At 36.8% G+C, this 18,611-nt stretch overlaps 1 protein-coding gene across 1 annotated transcript; it reads left to right on the forward strand.

Moving 5' to 3' along the window:
• The first annotated feature begins 12,129 nt into the window (after positions 1–12,129).
• Positions 12,130–14,848, forward strand: LOC132175984 (cytochrome P450 78A5-like). Its single transcript, XM_059588084.1, has 2 exons — positions 12,130–13,121; positions 14,098–14,848. The coding sequence occupies exons 1-2, from the start codon at positions 12,147–12,149 to the stop codon at positions 14,701–14,703; spliced, it is 1,581 nt and encodes a 526-aa protein (XP_059444067.1). The 5' UTR covers positions 12,130–12,146; the 3' UTR covers positions 14,704–14,848.
• Positions 14,849–18,611: the final 3,763 nt, after the last annotated feature.

Consider the following 18,611-nt stretch of genomic DNA (forward strand, 5'->3'; position numbering starts at 1 on the left):
ATTCAGTTCATTCTCTAAGGATTTTTCACTTTGTCAATTAGCATTTGATTTTCAGACATCAAAGTATTATGAGTAGCAAGAGAATCAGTTAAGGTGACAGAAAGTTGATCATTTTCAAGATTAACCTCATTGAGTTTCTTCAATTGCTGCTTATTCAGCTTTTTCAGTTTAGTGTATTCCACAAAGAGATTATTATAAACATTTTGCAAATCATCTTCTTCTTCCGAATCATTATCGGACACACCTTGTTTGTCTTGAGAATTACACTCACTATTCTCATGCTCACTCTCATAACTAACTCCAAATGCTAAGTAATTAACTCCTTGTTCAGCATCGTCCTTGTCTGACTCATCACTTTGAGTCACATTAAATGCCTTGCCATTTGACTTTCTCAAGTTAGCACAGTCAACACGAATATGCCCATGTCCACCACATTCGTGACACTTGATACCTCTAGATGACTTTCCTTTCTCAACATTCTCATTTCTAGATTTCTCAGAAAATTGTGAATTGCTATTTCTAAAATTTTCTTTCTTGGCTCTAAAGAATTTCCTAAACTTCTTAGCAAACATAGCAATTTCTTCCTCATTTTCAGAATCCTCATCAGATGAACCACAAGAGTCAACCTTAACATTTTTTGCCTTAAGAGCAATATTTTTGGTATTCTTGTGTTTAGGAAGAATTAGCTCAAAGGTCTGAAGGGAACCTACAAGTTCTTCTACTTTCATAGTATCTAAGTCCTTGCTCTGTTGTATAGCAGCAATTTGGGGAATAAACCTCTCAGGCAAAGATCTTAAGATTTTTTTCACCACTTTAGCATCATCCATTTTCTTTCCCAAATTAATGGTAGAGTTCCTAATGGCACTAAGCTTTGAATAAAATTCATCAAAAGTTTCATCTTCCTGCATTCTAATCTCCTCAAACTGAGAAACCAACATTTGAATTTTTGAAGTTCTAACAACCTTAGTTCCTTCATGTGTGATTTCTAACGTTTCCCAAGCTTCCTTAGCTATTTCACATCTAGAAATCCTAGAAAATTCCTCATTTGAAACAGAGATGTAAATAGCATTTATAGCTTTGTCATTCGCAGTAGCATTATTCTTTTCCTCCGTTGTCCATTCAGCAATTGCTTTGTCTGGACGTGTCCATCCAGATTCAACAATATGCCAAACATTAATGGATTTAAAATAATCTCTCATACGAATTTTCCAAAGCGTATAATTTGTTCCGTCAAAGACGGGAAGAGAATTAGGAGCAACCGTAAGAGACATTTGATATGGAGTCTCGGATCACACTCAGGAAATAAATCCTTCACAGAGTGAACCCGCTCTGATACCAATTGAAAATTCTAAAACGACTCCAAACGACACCTATTCAAATGTCTAGGTGATTCACAAATATTAAGCGGAATAAGATATAACCTAACAATCAATAATCAACCAAATACAGATATGTAATGAAAATCAAGAACACAGATATTTGGTTACGAAGAGGAAACCATTTAGAGAACTCTCTAAATGTAAAACCTCTCCGGGGCAGCCAAAACCAGGAAATCAATCCACTATAAGAAGAATAAGGAATACAAGAAGAATTACAAAACCTTTGCAATTTACTCTTCCTTGTACACGACAAGCAACCCACTTGACTTCTACCGCAGTAGCCCTTTCCAGAACATCTGGCACAATTCTTCTATAAGATTTCCTTTCACCGGAACTCCGATTGGCTTCACGTATTTTCTCTTCAACAATAATCTAGAACGAATTCTCTCTCTCTAAGCACCCAGATATTTGCTCAATAAAATACATACATCTAAATGTAGCAAAATCGTGTTTAAATAGAAAATAACCCTAATAAGTCAGCCAGGTCCGGACCCTGCAGATCTGAGGTCCGGACATGCCTCATAAAATGCACTTTCGGGAACTGGGGTCCGGACCCGGGGAATTGAGGTCCGGACCCTGCTTGAAAAATCAAGTTTCTGGAAATGGGGTCCGGACCCGGATTTTGGAGGTCCGGACCCGGACTGTCCAGTCTTCATCAACAACTCCGATCGATGGGCGTTTGTGGTCCGATTGAGCTGAAATTTTGCAGGGACGTTCATAACACATGAATCTACATTATGAACGGTGGAGATTGGATTCTGAGCATTCTATATCAGTGTTTGAGCTGTGAACAGTAGCATCTGCATTTTGGAACTGAATTAAGCCAACACAAGAACTAACAATTATTATTATTATTATTTGGGGTACATTACAAATTTTCAGTAGTTTAGGAGGGACATTGATACAATTTTTAGTTTAGGAGGAGGGAAACCACATTAATATTGGAAGGATAACAACATGGTTCATAGAATTACTCAAAAAAATTTGCAATGTTTTTTCAATGGAGATTTTATGAAATTATAAATTTATCCTCAACTAATTAGAATAATAGAAGAAAAAAAAAACACTTACATTGGGTGGCCGGCCACTTGAACTTGGGGGCAGTCACCGACTCGTCCACCCTCAAGCCAGTTGGAAGGGGTGACCGTACCACCCTCAACGAGCCCGACGTGGTTTTTTTTTTTTTTTTTTTAAGAATTTTTAAGATAAATTTATAAGTTCATAATCATGATCTTGTCAGAAAAAATGGTTACAATCTGTATGAAGGAAGTTACTTGGCTTCTTTTTTTTTTCCAAGGAAGTTACTTGTTACACAAGCATACACAAACAATTAGTTGTGACTTTTAAAGTTGTAAAAAATTATTTGTGACTACCTCAACTTACAGGCATTAATTTAACAATTTTTTATTAAATTTTTTTTTAGAACTTGTAAAAGTCACAACTAATTAATAAAAAATTCTAAAAAATTGTTAAATGTCAAAACGCGTGGAAGTTTATATGGTAGATCTAGATTGTTAAATGTCAAAACACGTAGAAGTTTATATATATCAAATTTTTTTATTAATTTTTTATATGGTAGATCTAGATTCGTCTAAGCTAAGCATCGATGTGATGGACTTAGGGTTTAGGGCTATTTTTGTCTTGTTATTTTTGTCTAAGCTAAGCGGTGCGGATGTCACATCAGCATCTCCATGTTTAGATAGTGAATAATTGCAAACGAGATACTTCGGAATTGACATAAGGCCTGGTACCAGCCCTAGTGTAGCTTGGGTACCACAGCTTTGGGAGTGAGAGATGTGAGAGTGCTTGCAAATGTTTCAGAAAATAAGGACAATGTAATTCTTTTTCATTATTTTAGATTTAAATTTTTGTTAAAATATTTATCAAATAAACAAATAAAGTTTTTCCGGAGTTTTCTTTGAGAACTTAGGTAGAGTTGAGCAATTGTAAATTTCATGAAAATTGTAAATTTTAGGAAAAACTTTAAAAAATCTCCCTCAACTTTTACGCGTTTGGAAATTAGTTCCTCATATTCAAAGATTCTCAATTTAGAATATCAAATTTTAAATTTTTTGCAATGTCCCCCATATGTTAGAATTTTCAGTTAAATCTTGTCAAAATTTTCAAAATACTCTTGTTTTTTTTTTTTTTGTTTTTTTCATAATAAAATTGCAAAGATTCAGGCATAAGTATATTTGCAAATTCCATTAAATCTGCACTAATGTCTTAATCTTTGCCATTTTTATTTTATTTTTTATAATAAAAAATGGGTATTTTAGGACTTTTGACCGCATTTAACGGAAAATTCTAATAAATGAGGGATATTGCAAAAAACTGAAAATTCGATACCATTAAATTAAGAGTTTTTGAACATTAAGGTGTAATGTCAAAACGCGTAGAAGTTTTTGGGAGTTTTATGAAATTTGCCATCAAATTTAAAATTTCTCTAAAACTTAGGTTGCATTGAACAACTTGAAAAATGCTAATTATTAAAAACATGAGATGTTATCGAGGCAGTCAAAAACATTTCTCCCAAAAAAAACTTCTTCGTCATTTTTAAAAAGACGCTTAATATATATATTCCCAAAAAAGTGGGATCCCAATATATAGGAGAGGTCCACGATCAAGTTGGACCCAAACTTTTTCTTCTAGATTGAAATACATTGTTGTGTCATGTTATGTTGTTTACAGTGATTGCTTCAATGGGATCAATGGGTGATGTCCGAAGCCTATATCTCATCTTGTGCTGTATTGCCATTCTTATATACAATTTTTTTTTTCTTTTTTACTTTTTTTGGTGGGGGGGAGTTTCAAAAACCCCCACCAAATGAGGTCTGAGTCTTTATAGTTTAATGCTTAGAAAGAAAAAAGAAAGAAAAAAAAAAGTCTATAGTTTTCTATTGTAATAATCAAATCGAATCAAAGAAAAATGGTTTCTAAAGTTGCCAAAACTTGATTGGCATGGTTCTTTAAGGACTCTTTTTGACACGATAACGTCAAGTCGAATTATGACTTTCACCATGCATGATTGCTAGTAAAGTTGGTGTTATTTTGGATTTTAAGCATTGATAATTCAATTCAATTTGAAATTTGTTAGTGTGACATATTTTCATGTACGTTGTTTTCTTTTTTCTTAAGGGAAATTTTCTTCGTATCAATAAATAAATTCAAGTTAAAGCATCTTCATTACCAATAATAATGTAATGGATAAAAATAAGATAATCTTCTATCCAAATATTCTCTTTTTTTGAACATGAAAACTGAATCTTCCATTTAAAGAAATCAAAGAGAAAGAGCAAATTGCTCTCCCAAAACAGTATCACAAATACAGTCAAGAATTTCATTCAACCAAACCCTATTTATGACATGTAGTAGTGCCATTCTTGCTAGCTTGTGTGCTGCCATATTAGCCTCCCTCTTAACATGATTAACCAGCCATCCATGAAAAAATTGCAATAGCCCACGTGTATCTTCCACAATGTGTCCATAGCAGCTCCCATTCCATCGAGGTCAGTTCTTTTACCACCGTCAAAACATCACCCTCTGGCAAAATATTTGTAGCTCCCATTTCCTTGCTGAATTGCATTGCATAAAAACCCGCCACGTCCTCTGCTGCTGTAGGATCAAGTAAACTCCTTCTCGACATACACTTTGTTGCCTTTACTCGGCTAGTTGCATCTCTAATTACCATGCTGAAGCCCATTATTTCGTGCTTCTTATCAAAGGCAGCGTCCCAGTTGAGTTTTAGCCAATCCACAGGTGGTGTTACCCACCGTTGTAACGACTTACTTGCATTCTCTGGAGCAAAATTACTCCCCGCCTGGTTGACAAGTGTGAATTCTTCTAAGGAATTTGCTGCATCCCGCACCAAAACATTGGGATCCACGAACTGCCCCTCATGAACCCAATGATTTCTACGAAACCAAATCTTTTGCGCAGGCCATACAAACCATGCAAATTGCCCATCATCACATGTACGAGAGAGGTCCACCGCTAGTTGCAGGAAATTTGTACTCAACGAGACAAATCTCCCCAAACATCCATTGATGAAGGACATTCCAAAAGGATGTGGTAGACAGTTTCCACCTCTCGTCCACATAAATCCTTGATAACTTGCCAACGCACTAGATTTTCTTTTGTGGGCAAGAGATTTTGATAGGCCATCCGCATAAGATGTCTGCAGCATTTGGGAGCTTCATCTTCCATAGTTCCTTCCATAAAGGATGTTCATTTTCTCTTGATGAGGTCCTCGCTTTGTTCAATTCCTCCCTTTCCTTCTCTATATAATATGCACTGCGAATTGAGAAAAAGCCCTGAGCCGTGCCCCTCCAAATCAGCCTATCTGGTTGGTTGGAAGGACTGAGTGGAATGGTTTTGATAACCTGCATCTCTTCCTGGGAGAAAATAGCCTCTACCAACGTGTGATCCCACTAGCGGGTGTTTGGGTCAATCAATGCACTCATCATCGACTCAGCTGGAATGATTTTTGGTGGTGACTGAGCTGTGAAGCTGGTGCATGTGGGAAGCCATTTGTCCCCCCAAACTTTGACACTCTGCCCATTTCTTATTCTTCAAGTCAGGCCCTCTTTGAGCAAATTGCTAGCTTCGTGGATACTTCGTCATTCATACGACAGTTTTTTACCTAATTGTGCCTCCAAAAAAGAGTCTCCATTATAGTATTTTGCCCACATAATCTTCCCCATTAAACTGTTCGGTGACTGCCATAGCCGCCATCCTTGCTTAGCTAGGAGGGCATTATTAAAGCATGGTAGATCTCGGAAGCCCATCCCCCCTTTAGATTTTGAGATGCCCATTTTCTCCCAACTCATCCATGGAATTCTCCTCATATTTTTCTTGTGTCCCCACCAAAATTTTTGCATGAGAGAATTGATTTTAGCACATAGTGTTTTTGTGAGTAAAAACACACTCATACTATAGGTGGGGATGGCTTATATTACCGCCTTCAACAATATTTATTTTCCAGCTTGAGAAAAAAATTTAAGCTTCCAGTCTTGTAATCGCTTCCACACCCGGTCTTTAATGCTCTTAAAAGCAGTGGTCTGAGTTTTTCCTACAAGAGCAGGCAACCCCAAATATGAGTCATATCTATATGTAGAAGAAATATCGGATGCTTCTAAAATTCTCTCCTTGGCTTCCCTTGTGGTATTTTTGCTAAAGAATACCGATGTTTTTCTCCTTATTCAGCCTTTGTCCCGATGCTTGCTCATATGTATGCAAAAGTGTGGATAACCAATTCCAATGGCTAATTTTCGCCCTACAAAATAGGAGACTGTCATCAGCAAAAAAAAGATTGTTCAAACGGGGTCCTTGTTTGGAAGTAGAGACCCCAGTTACTGAGCCATTCAACTCAGCCGCGGACAGCATAGAGCTAAGAGCTTCTGCACAAAGAATGAACAAATATGGCGAAATGGGATTACCCTGATGTATACCTCGAGTAGGAGTTATCCTTTCCCTGGGTTGGCCATTTATCAACACAGAAAAACTAGTCGTGGTAATGCACATCATAATTAGATCCACCCATCATTCTGTAAATCCCATTCGCTGCATGACCGCCTTCAGAAAACCCGACTCCACCCTATCATAAGCTTTGCTCATATCGATCTTAACAGCCATGAAAGCACTTTTGCCCCACATCCAAGAGTGCATGGTATGGATAGTCTCATATGTCGCCAAGATGTTGTCAGTTATGAGCCTCCCTAGAATGAAAACGCTTTGGTTTTGAGAGATGATAGATGGTAACACAATCTTCAACTTGTTTGCAAGGACCGTGGAAATAATTTTATAGCTTACATTGCTTACATTACATAGGCTAATCAGCCGAAATTAGTAACACAAAGAGGATTATTAATTTTCGGGATTAGTGTTAAATAAGTGTAATTCAAATATAAAGGCATAATACCATTATTAAGAGAAAAAAGTATAGCCTTGTTAACCTCCATACCCATAGTCGCCCAATTTTTTTGGTAAAAACAAGACGTAAAACCATCCGGGCCGAAGCTTTTAAGGGAGCCATCTAGTTTAAAGCCACTATGATTTCCTCCATAGAGAATTCCTTAATCAGACCCTCATTCATCTCAGGAGAGACTCGGCTTTCCACCGTTTGCAAACACCTTTCCATTTCCCCTGCTGCCTCAGATGTAAATAGACTTTGAAAGAAAGAGGTGAACGCACATCCAACATCCAACTAGGTGTTCTTGGTGTGCCCATGCTCATCTCAAATCTTCTCAATGGAACTCTTTTTTCGCTTCTGGTTTGTAGCCGCATGAAAGTATTGAGTATTCCTGTCACCATCTTTTAACCATGCTTTTCCACCGTATATCTTTGTGCTCGAGGAGGGAGTTCAGTTCCTATTTTAGCTGTGCCATATGAGGTATCTTTGCCAAACCTTCCTCCTCTTGGATAGCCCCCAGTTCTTCGGTTTTTTTCTTGATTACCCAAGCCATATTTCCTCTTTTGGTTTTATGCCATGACACCAAACTCCTTTTGCACCTCTGCAGTTTGTTTCCAATACTCAGCCAAGAGTCTTGTATCACCCTTTTTGCACGCTAGACTTGTTTTACAATCTCTCTCCCTTCCAATTCCATAGCCCAGTGGTCCTCAAATTTGAAAACCCGACGCATGTTCTCTCCTTGTGAACGTCCCTGAAGGTCCATTATTAAAGGTGTGAGTAGAACTTAACGCCGGTTCAACAGACACATCAGCCTCTGGGTACATGCCACACCACGCCCTATTTGCAACCATCCTATCTAGTTGTTCCTCTATAAAAAATTCTTCATCCCGACAATTGCTTCATGTGAACTTCAGCCCCCGGAATCCTAAGTCAGACAGGTCACACTCTTCCAATACTTTCTTGAAATCGTCCATAAGCCTCTGTGACCTTCCCCCACCTCCTCGTTTTTCCGATAAATCAAGTATTTCATTGAAGTCTCCTGCACATACCCAAGGTTTTGGAGCAATCCCTACTAAATGATGCATTAAACTCCACGCCTTATGGCGTTTACTAGCATCCGAGTGGCCGTAGAAGCCCGTAAATTTCCATAGACGATCCCTATCTTTATTTTTAACCATTGCGTTTATATGAAGATGGCTATAATTCTGAATTTCCACAAGAGAGTCTTCATTCCACAGCATTGCAAGCCCGCCACTTCGCCCCACAAAATCAACCATAAACAGGCACTGAAACCCCAACTTATGACGTACCACCTCCATTTTATTTTGTCGCAATTTGGTTTCCATCAGGAAAACCAAAACGGGTCTCTTTTCTTTCACCATCCGGCAAAGGTCCCGAACTGTGCGGAGTTTCCCAAGCCCTCGACAGTTTCAGCATAGTATCTTCATGTCGATTGGCGGGACTGTTGCCCAGTCCCCGTCAATCCCGATCCAATAATTTCAGTCCCATAGCTTTTCTGGTTTTTGTTTCGGTGCATGTCTGGGGCATGCAGAGAAACACCCCCAGTTTCGCCTGTCTTCCTCTTTCCTCCTTGTCCCAACCATGATCCTGATGAGTCAGCCCTCTTTCCCCCACGTGCTTGTCTCTTCCATGTAATGGGTTTAGCGCCCAGCCCAGTTACACCCCTTTCCCTGGTTTGGTGCATAGGATTAGGCTCCCAATCTACTATATTCACTTCATACAACAAAGGGCCTGGGTTTCGGACACTTGCAGCTGGGTCCATTGCGTTGGGCCTCGAGCTAGTTTGAACCCTCGGGACCACTTCCTTCAAAACCGGCCCAGATCTACTTTCCACCTCCAGCTGGTGCATTTCCATATTTGTCGCGCCCTTCTTTACCATTACTTCCCTTTCCTTCGAAAATTGTATCTTGTCAACTCCTGGAATATTCCCCTCCTCGACAACTCCCTAGCTTTGCGCCCTTTTCTCCGCATCAGAGATACTACCATAAATATTAGTATCCATTGAGCCCGTGCTAAAAGATGAGCTATCGTATTTGCATCTTTTTTGGTGTAGCACATATACCACGATCAAAGATTATTGAGTACTATCTTCAAATTGCCTATCACTGCTCCAGATACCCCACCCCCCCCCCAATACACACAAAAAAAGAAAAAAGGCTCAATTAGTGACATTTTCAAAATAATAATAATAATAAAAAAATAAAAATAAAAAGTTCATTAAAATGCGGTGTTTTACTATTGAAATGTCACTATTCATAAAGTAGTGACATTTGAATAATGTTATTATTCACGCGTCACTATTCATACCTTAAAATGTGACGTTTCAATAGTGTTACTATTCACTCGTGACATGCGACATTTAAATAGTGTTAGTATTAACACGTCACTATTTACGCGTGAATATATAGTGATGTTTGAATAGTAATACTATTCACGCGTCACTATTCACGCATGAAATGCGATGTTTGAATAGTATTACTATTCACATGTCACTATTCACGTTTGAAAGGTGTCATTTGAACCATGATAGTTTCTAACTATTTTTCCTATATATCGATGAACACAAAGATGCCAACACTTTCTCATGGTAGTTTCTAACTATTGCTCCTACACCCATCTTCTTATTAGAAGAATAGAAATTTCATTTTTCCATCTCTATCCATATTTTTTTTAAATCCGCCATTGGATCTGAATTTCTTTTTTTTAGAAAAAAAAAAAAAGTAGATAGGAGTTGGATAGGAGATAAAGGAATAGCAAATCTATTATGCGAATCTTATTGCTGCATCTCAATTTACCTTAACGACATGAGCGGAGGTCAAACCCATTTTAGATTTTCCGCTGCACAATTTAATTTACCTTTAACATGTCCATTGCTAGTAGTTAAAAGCTTTTATTAGAGAACATTATCATTAAACCGTTTTACACTTTGATTGAAGTAGACTGTGAGAAAACTAAAATATTATATCAAATTGATTGAATTTTTATTATTTTTGGTAAAATATACATTAAAATTTTTGAAAGAGTAAAAGTAGGATATTTAATGTAAAGATCCATGTGGTGAGCACGATCGATCATTCAACTCCTATTCAATCAATGGTCAAAACTGGATATAGAAGTAGAAAAGAAGCCGAATTCCCTGCTCAAAAGCTCCCCTGATTCTCGCAAAAAAAGATCAACTTGGAGAATACGTAACGGTAGAATTGTTGTTTCAGTGAAAAGAGACGCCCAACAAGTAATGGAAAGTTGATTCTTCCCTGTTAAGAAAGAATCTTCAAGGCCTTCACCATATATACCTCAGTAAAACCAAAAAACATAAAACTAGATGTTTAACCTTGGTTAATTCAATTTTTTTTTTTTTTTTTTTTACAAGATTCTATCATAGATTAAAATATATTAATATTTCTAACAAATAACTTTACAGTAAATTTTTTTAAAAATATTTGTAAAATATAGTTTTAAAATCCTAAACACTAAGATGAAGTTCAACCATTTCATTTATGATAAAAATTTATTAAGGTTATTTCATAAACAATTCGAGCTCGGCTCGAATTCGATTTGCTTTAACAGTAATTTATGTTTGTTTAAACAAACGGAATTCGTACAAACTTATTTTTGACATGTTTGCACATGGAAAGATTAGAGGGTAATTCGAACTAGTGATCTCTGCTTAATAAGGCATGATCTCTAGCCGATTGAGTTACCCATTGAGAATAATATCTTAAGTATTTAAAAAGATAGAAGGAAATTTTCTTCTTAATGTGATAGATATAGCTTAAATTTAGGAGTGGACATGCGGATACCGTTATTTGCAATATTCGTAGCCAGGTCCACAAAATGCAGATATCCCTTTTAGATATCCGCGTCCGCATCATATTTTTACTAACCGTATCCGCTCGGTTATTGTGATTATTAATGTGGTTATGGGCTTTTTGTGCCTATTTTAGTCTTTTTTGACATTCTTTGGGTCTTTATTATGGCCTATTTTAACCAATTTTGAAAATAAATTGGGGGTATTTTTAGTCTTTTGGGCATGCTTTAATTTTTTTTAAGCCCTAATGTTTTGAAAATATATTGATTTCACATTACTTTAGAAAACAATGTAAACATAACCTACACTTAATCCAAAACAACGTCATTTTGGTATATATATATAAAGTATGCAGATGCAGTTATTAACCATATATACATACTCTAAAACCGCTATCCGCATCTACATATGCGAATAGTAATTTTTGCTAATACCATCTGTTTCCGCATGTGCGGATAATTGCGGATAACGGACACAACCAATTAATATCCACCCCATGTAAATGAATAAGTTAATTGAACAGTTCCATGTGAACATGCTCGACTTTGTTCGTTTGAACATGTTATCTAACTCAATCATAAGCTAAGCTCAATTTTAATTTGTTGGATTGAGCTCGCTGAAATTTTATGAGAATCTGATCAACTCAATATAAAGTTTTTAACATTTTAATTATTATTAAATTAAATAACTATATTACTTCAATGTCAACATCAAATACTTATGAGGTGAAATTAAATATGATGAATATTGAAATGATCAAATCAAAATGATTTAATTAATATAAAATATTTAAAATAATAATTAAGATTGAAAAAGTAGCCCCATCAAATCTAAAAATCCTACTCTCCACCCCCACCAGGGCCACCACCTTTTCTATATAAACGCACTCCCGAGCCCTTCCTCATTCACCATTTCCCAGCTCTCCCCCTTTCTGGGGTTTTCGTTTCACTGAATCCTATCTTCCTACCAAACAACTTTCTTTCTTCTTTTTCTTTCATATTTTCTAAGCAACCAAACACAAAAGAACATGTCATCTGAACACTTCTTCCTCTTCTTTTCACCAGTCCTGATCAGCTTCGAGCTTTTCCTCTGTCTCCTTCTCTTCGTCCCCATCTTTGCTTTCTGGCTTTCCCCGGGCGGTCTTGCTTGGGCTCTCTCTAAAACCACCCGAACTGCCGCCATTCCCGGCCCTTCCGGACTCCCGTTTCTCGGGTTGGTTTTCGTTTTCACAGGCTCTTTGACTCACAGAGTCCTCGCCAAGCTTGCTGAGGCTTCTAAGGCGAAGCCATTGATGGCATTCTCAGTGGGGTTTACTCGTTTCATCATCTCGAGCCACCCGGACACGGCCAAGGAGATTCTGAACAGCTCGGCTTTCGCAGACCGGCCGGTGAAAGAGTCAGCTTACGAGCTCCTCTTCCACAAGGCAATGGGGTTCGCTCCGTTCGGCGAGTACTGGCGGAACCTGAGGAGGATCTCGGCCACCCATTTGTTCAGCCCGAAAAGAATAGCCTCTTTCGGGGAGTTTCGGGCAAGTATTGGGCGAAAAATGGTGGAGGAGATACGGGTTTTGATGGGGAGGAATAATGTTAACGGCGAGGTTGAGGTGAGGAAAGTTTTGCATTTGGGGTCGTTGAACAATGTGATGATGAGTGTGTTCGGGAGGAGTTACGAGTTTGGTGAGCGGTGTGGGAGTTATGAAGGGTGTGAGCTTGAGGGTTTGGTGAGTGAGGGGTATGAGCTGCTAGGGGTTTTTAATTGGAGTGATCACTTTCCTCTTTTGGGTTGGTTGGATTTGCAAGGAGTGAGAAAAAGGTGCAGGATTTTGGTGGCAAAGGTTAATGTTTTTGTTGGGAGGATTATAGAGGAGCATAGGGCAAAGAGGGCTGAGAATAATGGAATACTAACTAAGGGTGATGAGTGCTCAGGTGATTTTGTTGATGTGCTGCTTGATCTGGAGAAAGAGAACAGGCTCAGTGACTCTGATATGATTGCTGTTTTATGGGTAAGTTTTGGTAATCAAACCTTTGAATTCCCCCTTTTTTAAAAAAAAAAAAAAAAGAAAAGAAATTTACTGTTTCTCCAATTAGATCTTTACTCGGGTAAGGTAAAGTTTGGATTTTTGCTTGTGGGTTTGGCTCTAAAAAATTGTTTACACTCACGAAGGTCGAGCATTAGACCTAATGCTTCATGAGACATTACTGTCAAGTGACTTATCATTCAAGCCAACTCTGTTGTAACACTAATTAGTTTTTAGGTTTTAGAGGGAGAATTTTAACTTCTTCATCAAGCTAGCTAGTCTTGGTCGACTCACAAAGAGACATTACATTGATAATCAATTTTAATTCAGATTGTTCAGAGAATCATCAGATCATTTGCATTTATTTGCCATTTATGGTTGTTTTCTTTACCATAGAATGCAAATTAATTAAGAATAATATAAATGATTTGAAGTACGAGTTTCCTGAGTACAAATGGGTAAATTCCAGTACTGTTCTTTCCCCTTGCCTTTCTTATCTTTATTTATTCACTTAGCGAAAAAGATCTCCTCTTTATTTGGGAATATTTTCTTTTTGGCTTTCCTTGATGCAACTACTTGGTTCTTTTTGCTTTGGTTCTTCATCTTTTCTGTTTTGTAAGTTTGCAGAAAATTGCATGTAAATTATAAATGCTTGAATAAAGATAAGTTTTTCTCTTTTAGGTATCCGATGATAGTCATGAGAACGTGAATATATATTCCCTTGTCTTGGCTTGTTTTCCTTTCCTTTTCCTCCATATAATCACAAATCATTTTCTTTGTGCAAATGTTATTTAATAAACTTCAATACGACTGTTATATAACTGTGATGACATGAAAATAAAATTTAGCCAACAATTTTTATTTTTTACAAGCTCTGATTGATTCAAATCAAGGCCGATTTTCACTGTCACATACTTTTCTCTTTAATATGAGATTTTAACTGACTTTTCTATAATTGCAGGAAATGATATTCAGGGGGACCGAGACAGTGGCAATCCTCCTAGAGTGGATTCTTGCACGAATGGTGCTTCATCCAGATATCCAAGCCAAAGCACAATCTGAAATCGAAACCATTGTCGGCAGAAATCGATCAGTGTCGGATTCCGACGTCCCCAACCTACCCTACCTCCAGGCCATTGTAAAAGAAACCTTGAGAATGCACCCTCCTGGTCCCCTCCTCTCCTGGGCAAGGCTCGCCGTCCACGACACACACGTAGGCCACCACTTCATTCCAGCTGGCACAACGGCAATCGTAAATATGTGGGCGATAACTCACGACGAGAAGGTCTGGTTGGAGCCCGGAGAGTTCAAGCCAGAGCGGTTTCTGGAGGAAGATGTAGCCATCATGGGCTCTGATCTTAGGTTGGCTCCATTTGGTTCTGGAAGAAGGGTTTGTCCTGGCAAGGCCTTGGGAATTTCCACTGTTGAGCTCTGGCTTGCGCAATTTCTCCAAAGCTTCAAATGGATGCCTTCTGGTAATCATGGTGTCAACTTGTCGGAGATGCTGAAACTTTCATTGGAGATGAAACATTCCTTGGTCTGCAGGGCTGTTCCTAGGATTGCTTGAGATAAATTTGATGGGGGCTTTTGTTGTTTTCAGGATGATGTCATATATCCATGATTTCAGAAGGATTTAATAGGTTTATTTACTTTCCATGCATGTTCTCTAAGCTATATATGTTATTTTGGTTTTTGTTTTAGGGTAGGGTTTCTGGTACTTGGTAATTTTGTTCAAAGGTGTTTGGGTTTGCTTTGGTGGAACTTTCATGCCCCTTGTACACATTTTCTAATGAATTGATGCTCTATCACTTTGTCCTTCCAATTTTCTTAATTACTTATGTATCTCTCGAACATTTTTCATTTTTAACTATTTTCCATTCAAGTAAAGCTACTTTTCACATACACTTCACATCAATTAACTTAGCCTGGTTTAAGTAACTTTCATTTTCTTTATTTTATAAGTGATTAACCTGAGATGGGAAAACAGTTCAAAAAATTAATGTTGTTTAATAGAATATTATACAACTGACATACAATTTGATAATATTACAGTGAAAATCAACATTTGTTTTTTTTAAAAAAAAAAAAAAAAAAAAAAAAAATTAATATCTAATTTGCAATGCTATGTCATCCAAGTTGTATAATAGTCGTATACTAAATAGTTACTTCACTTCAAACACGCCACATCATAAAATGGATATGATAAATGAGTATGAAGAACAGCGACATTCATCCAATTTTTATTGTTTGGTCTGAATTTTTAGACTTTACTTGGTTGGAGTCATGTTTATTTCATGGTGTGCAGTCATAGTAGGCAGCCGAGTGTATAGTCCTTTCAAGGATTTTTTTCTTTTATTTTTTTAGATGTGTTTTTTAAGGTTTAGTCGCAATCAAAGTGTTGTGATGAGGGCATAATCAAATAAATAAACAATCATGGAGGAGGTAATTGGTCTGTCAATTTTGATAAAAATGATATTGTCAAAGTGCATATATGCATGTGGTTGGATCAGTACTACTACTGCCATGCAGGTTAATTTGTTTTCTACCGTCCCTTTAGTGCTTCAATTTACCAACATACATCATGGCTCAAGCCGAATTGAAACATTAAAATCATCAGTTTAATGATTTTTTAGAATAAATATGTCAATGAAAATGTTCTAAACCTTGTCTGAATGGAATATTAATCACATGCAAGAACAAAAAAAAAAGGCCAAGCCAGGAAAAGAAAGAAGAATGAAATGTTCTCGTAATTTGATTTAGTCAGAAAGTTTAGATTACTTAGTCGTCACCAATGATTACACCAAATAGGAGTGAGATTTAGATGGATGGAAAAGTGAAGGCACACTAGATCGCAAGCAAAGAATAAGACAGCAGTGACAAATTAAGTAATTAATAGCCACCATTCGATCCGATCTCAAACGATTTTAATTTGAATAAAAAACGAGATGGCATTGCAATGATAATCACCTCTGTTAAAGTAATATAATTAAGTGATTAAATTTACCTCTTCCTATAAGCTTAAGCTTTTAGAATAACTGATAATTTAACATGGTATCAGAGCCAAAGGTCATGGGATCAAACCTTGATTCCATCAAATCACCTTTTATTTAAATTAAATATTTCACATGTTAGGCGTGAAAGGGATCGAATATTAAAGTAATGATTAAATAATTAAATTTATCTATTCCTATCAGCTTAAGCTTTTGAGATAACTGATAATTTAACATGGTATCATAACCAAAAGTCCTGGCATCGAACTTTAATAACCTTAACCCCCACCCATCTTTAACTGGTAATTTAACGCTACTCTTTAAATTACTCTAAATTACGAAATGATCATCTCATCTACTGAGCATCTATATCTGTCAGGTGAAGTTGATTGCAAGCATGGTGGTCCAAGAAACTTGTCTATTTAGGAATCGTCCCATACTGCTAAAATAGGGGTATCCTAGGCCTAGTCTACAAATCTGATCAGTTTTCTTATTATAATCAATTTCTGTAGATCATCCATTCGTTGTCATCATAGTTGCATGCCTCCATCCTCCTCTTTTACAATCTTTATTCGTTCATGCTTGGTGTGCCTTTATCCCCTACATATATAGCCTTTCGAATGTGCATGTAAATTAATGGAAAAAATAAGTCTCTTTTTCTTTCTATTAAACAAATAAAAAGAGGAAAAAAGTTGCATATATTACTAATTAAACAAACTTATAAGATTCCTTCGTCAATCAAGGGTTGAGGGTTGTGACTATAAACAAGTTTTTTTTTCCCCTTTTCTTTTGATTTTATGATCATCCATCGATCACTCCAGACAATCTTTAAATGATTGAGGAATAAGAACCTAAGCCAAACAATGATATGGGTCACTCTTTTTTGGGGATCCAAATCCTTCCAAGAATATATTTTGGGAAGCAGTTGTTGTGAAAAGCTTTGCTCCTTTTCTCTCCTGTAAAGAAGGGTGCATATGGCATTTGAATATCCAAATTAACTGATTCTTTTAGTCACACATCCCTATATTCCTTTCCTCTCTCCCAATTCCTCACACGTTTGAGAATCACATGTGCAGCTATTATATTGCAAGAATGTGTGGTCCTGGCCATCTCCTTTAGATAGAAAATGAATAGGGCTTGTTTGCTAATGCCTTTTTAGAAGGTGTTTTGTTTTTGCTTTTTATGATTTGACAAAGTAATTTTGAGAGTTTTGTGAATATTTTATGCACATACTGAATTATTTGTTAATGTTTTTAATTACATTTTTACTAAAAAGAAAAAAAAAATTCTAAAAAATACTACGACCCAATGTAGCTGATTATCATGAGCAGCTAATTACCTATAAATTAAGTCTTCTCACTCAATTTAAATTTCACATTTCGTATATGACGTCAACCAACCACTATAGGTGCATGATAAATTTTGATGTCATGAATATATGCCAAAGGATGGACATTGGATGCAAAAAGTTCCAAAAAACAGTTAGTGGCATCTTTATATTATTCTAGTACTAATCTTGTCGGTACGTTTGCAAAGGGAATGAATATAGGTTGTCTTGTATTGCTTTAAGACATGGTCTTGAAAGAGTGGTTATTCCTTCTATCACCAACGTGATGGGATTTCACCTCTAAATCCTCTTTATGCTTGCAAAAAAGGAGTTGAATAGGACTGTACGATTCCTTCAAGAGAATATGTTACAATTGTAAGAGTTCCAAAGGTTTAATCAAATTAATAGTGAGTGGTTTTAAGAATCAACTATTAAACCCTTAACATCTGGTGTTAAAGCAAATACCAGGTTATGGATTTGAGGGACGAAAGAGGTGATTTATAGGCTGGATTAAAATATCTTAGGATTATGTATGAGTATAGTGTTAAGTCACTATACTTGTAACGGGACCGAAGTTGAACTCACTGTTTTCTCGTCAGCTGCATCGTCATGACAGGCTTGTAACGGGACTGAAGAATGAACTCCATGTTTTCTCGTCAAATTGATCGTCAGGACGAGATATGTGACGTAAATGAAGAAGAAGCTCCCTGGCCTCTCATCAGATGTCCCATCAGGACTGACTTGTAAGGAGGATGAGTTACTTTTGTTCTTCACATCATGACGATGCTCTTTTCCTGTTAAGACATAAACATTTCCAAATCTCAAATCTGTGAAGTTTTGTTTATAACGTTTTAATGAGAAATATTGATTCCCGTTAAGACATGAAGAGTATAAAGTTTTCCTACAAAGGTTTTTTCCTGTTACTGTTCAAGCGAGACTTTTTGGAAAAATTATCTCTGAGTAGTCTCAAAGGTTTTCTCCAAGCTGTGTGTCTCGTGAGTTGGTTTTGCAAGAAGAGGACGTAGTGAAAGCTTTAGACTGTCCTTTCTCTTGTGGGTTTTGATCTTCATTCCACAATACAACGGTTCTCATTTATACATCATGAAAGATTCTATCGAAAGGTCAGTGAAAAGATGCACTGCATGAAGATGGTCAGCT

The sequence above is a fragment of the Corylus avellana genome, chromosome ca3 (assembly GCF_901000735.1).
Source record: "Corylus avellana chromosome ca3, CavTom2PMs-1.0".
NCBI classification, from domain to species: Eukaryota; Viridiplantae; Streptophyta; class Magnoliopsida; order Fagales; family Betulaceae; genus Corylus; species Corylus avellana.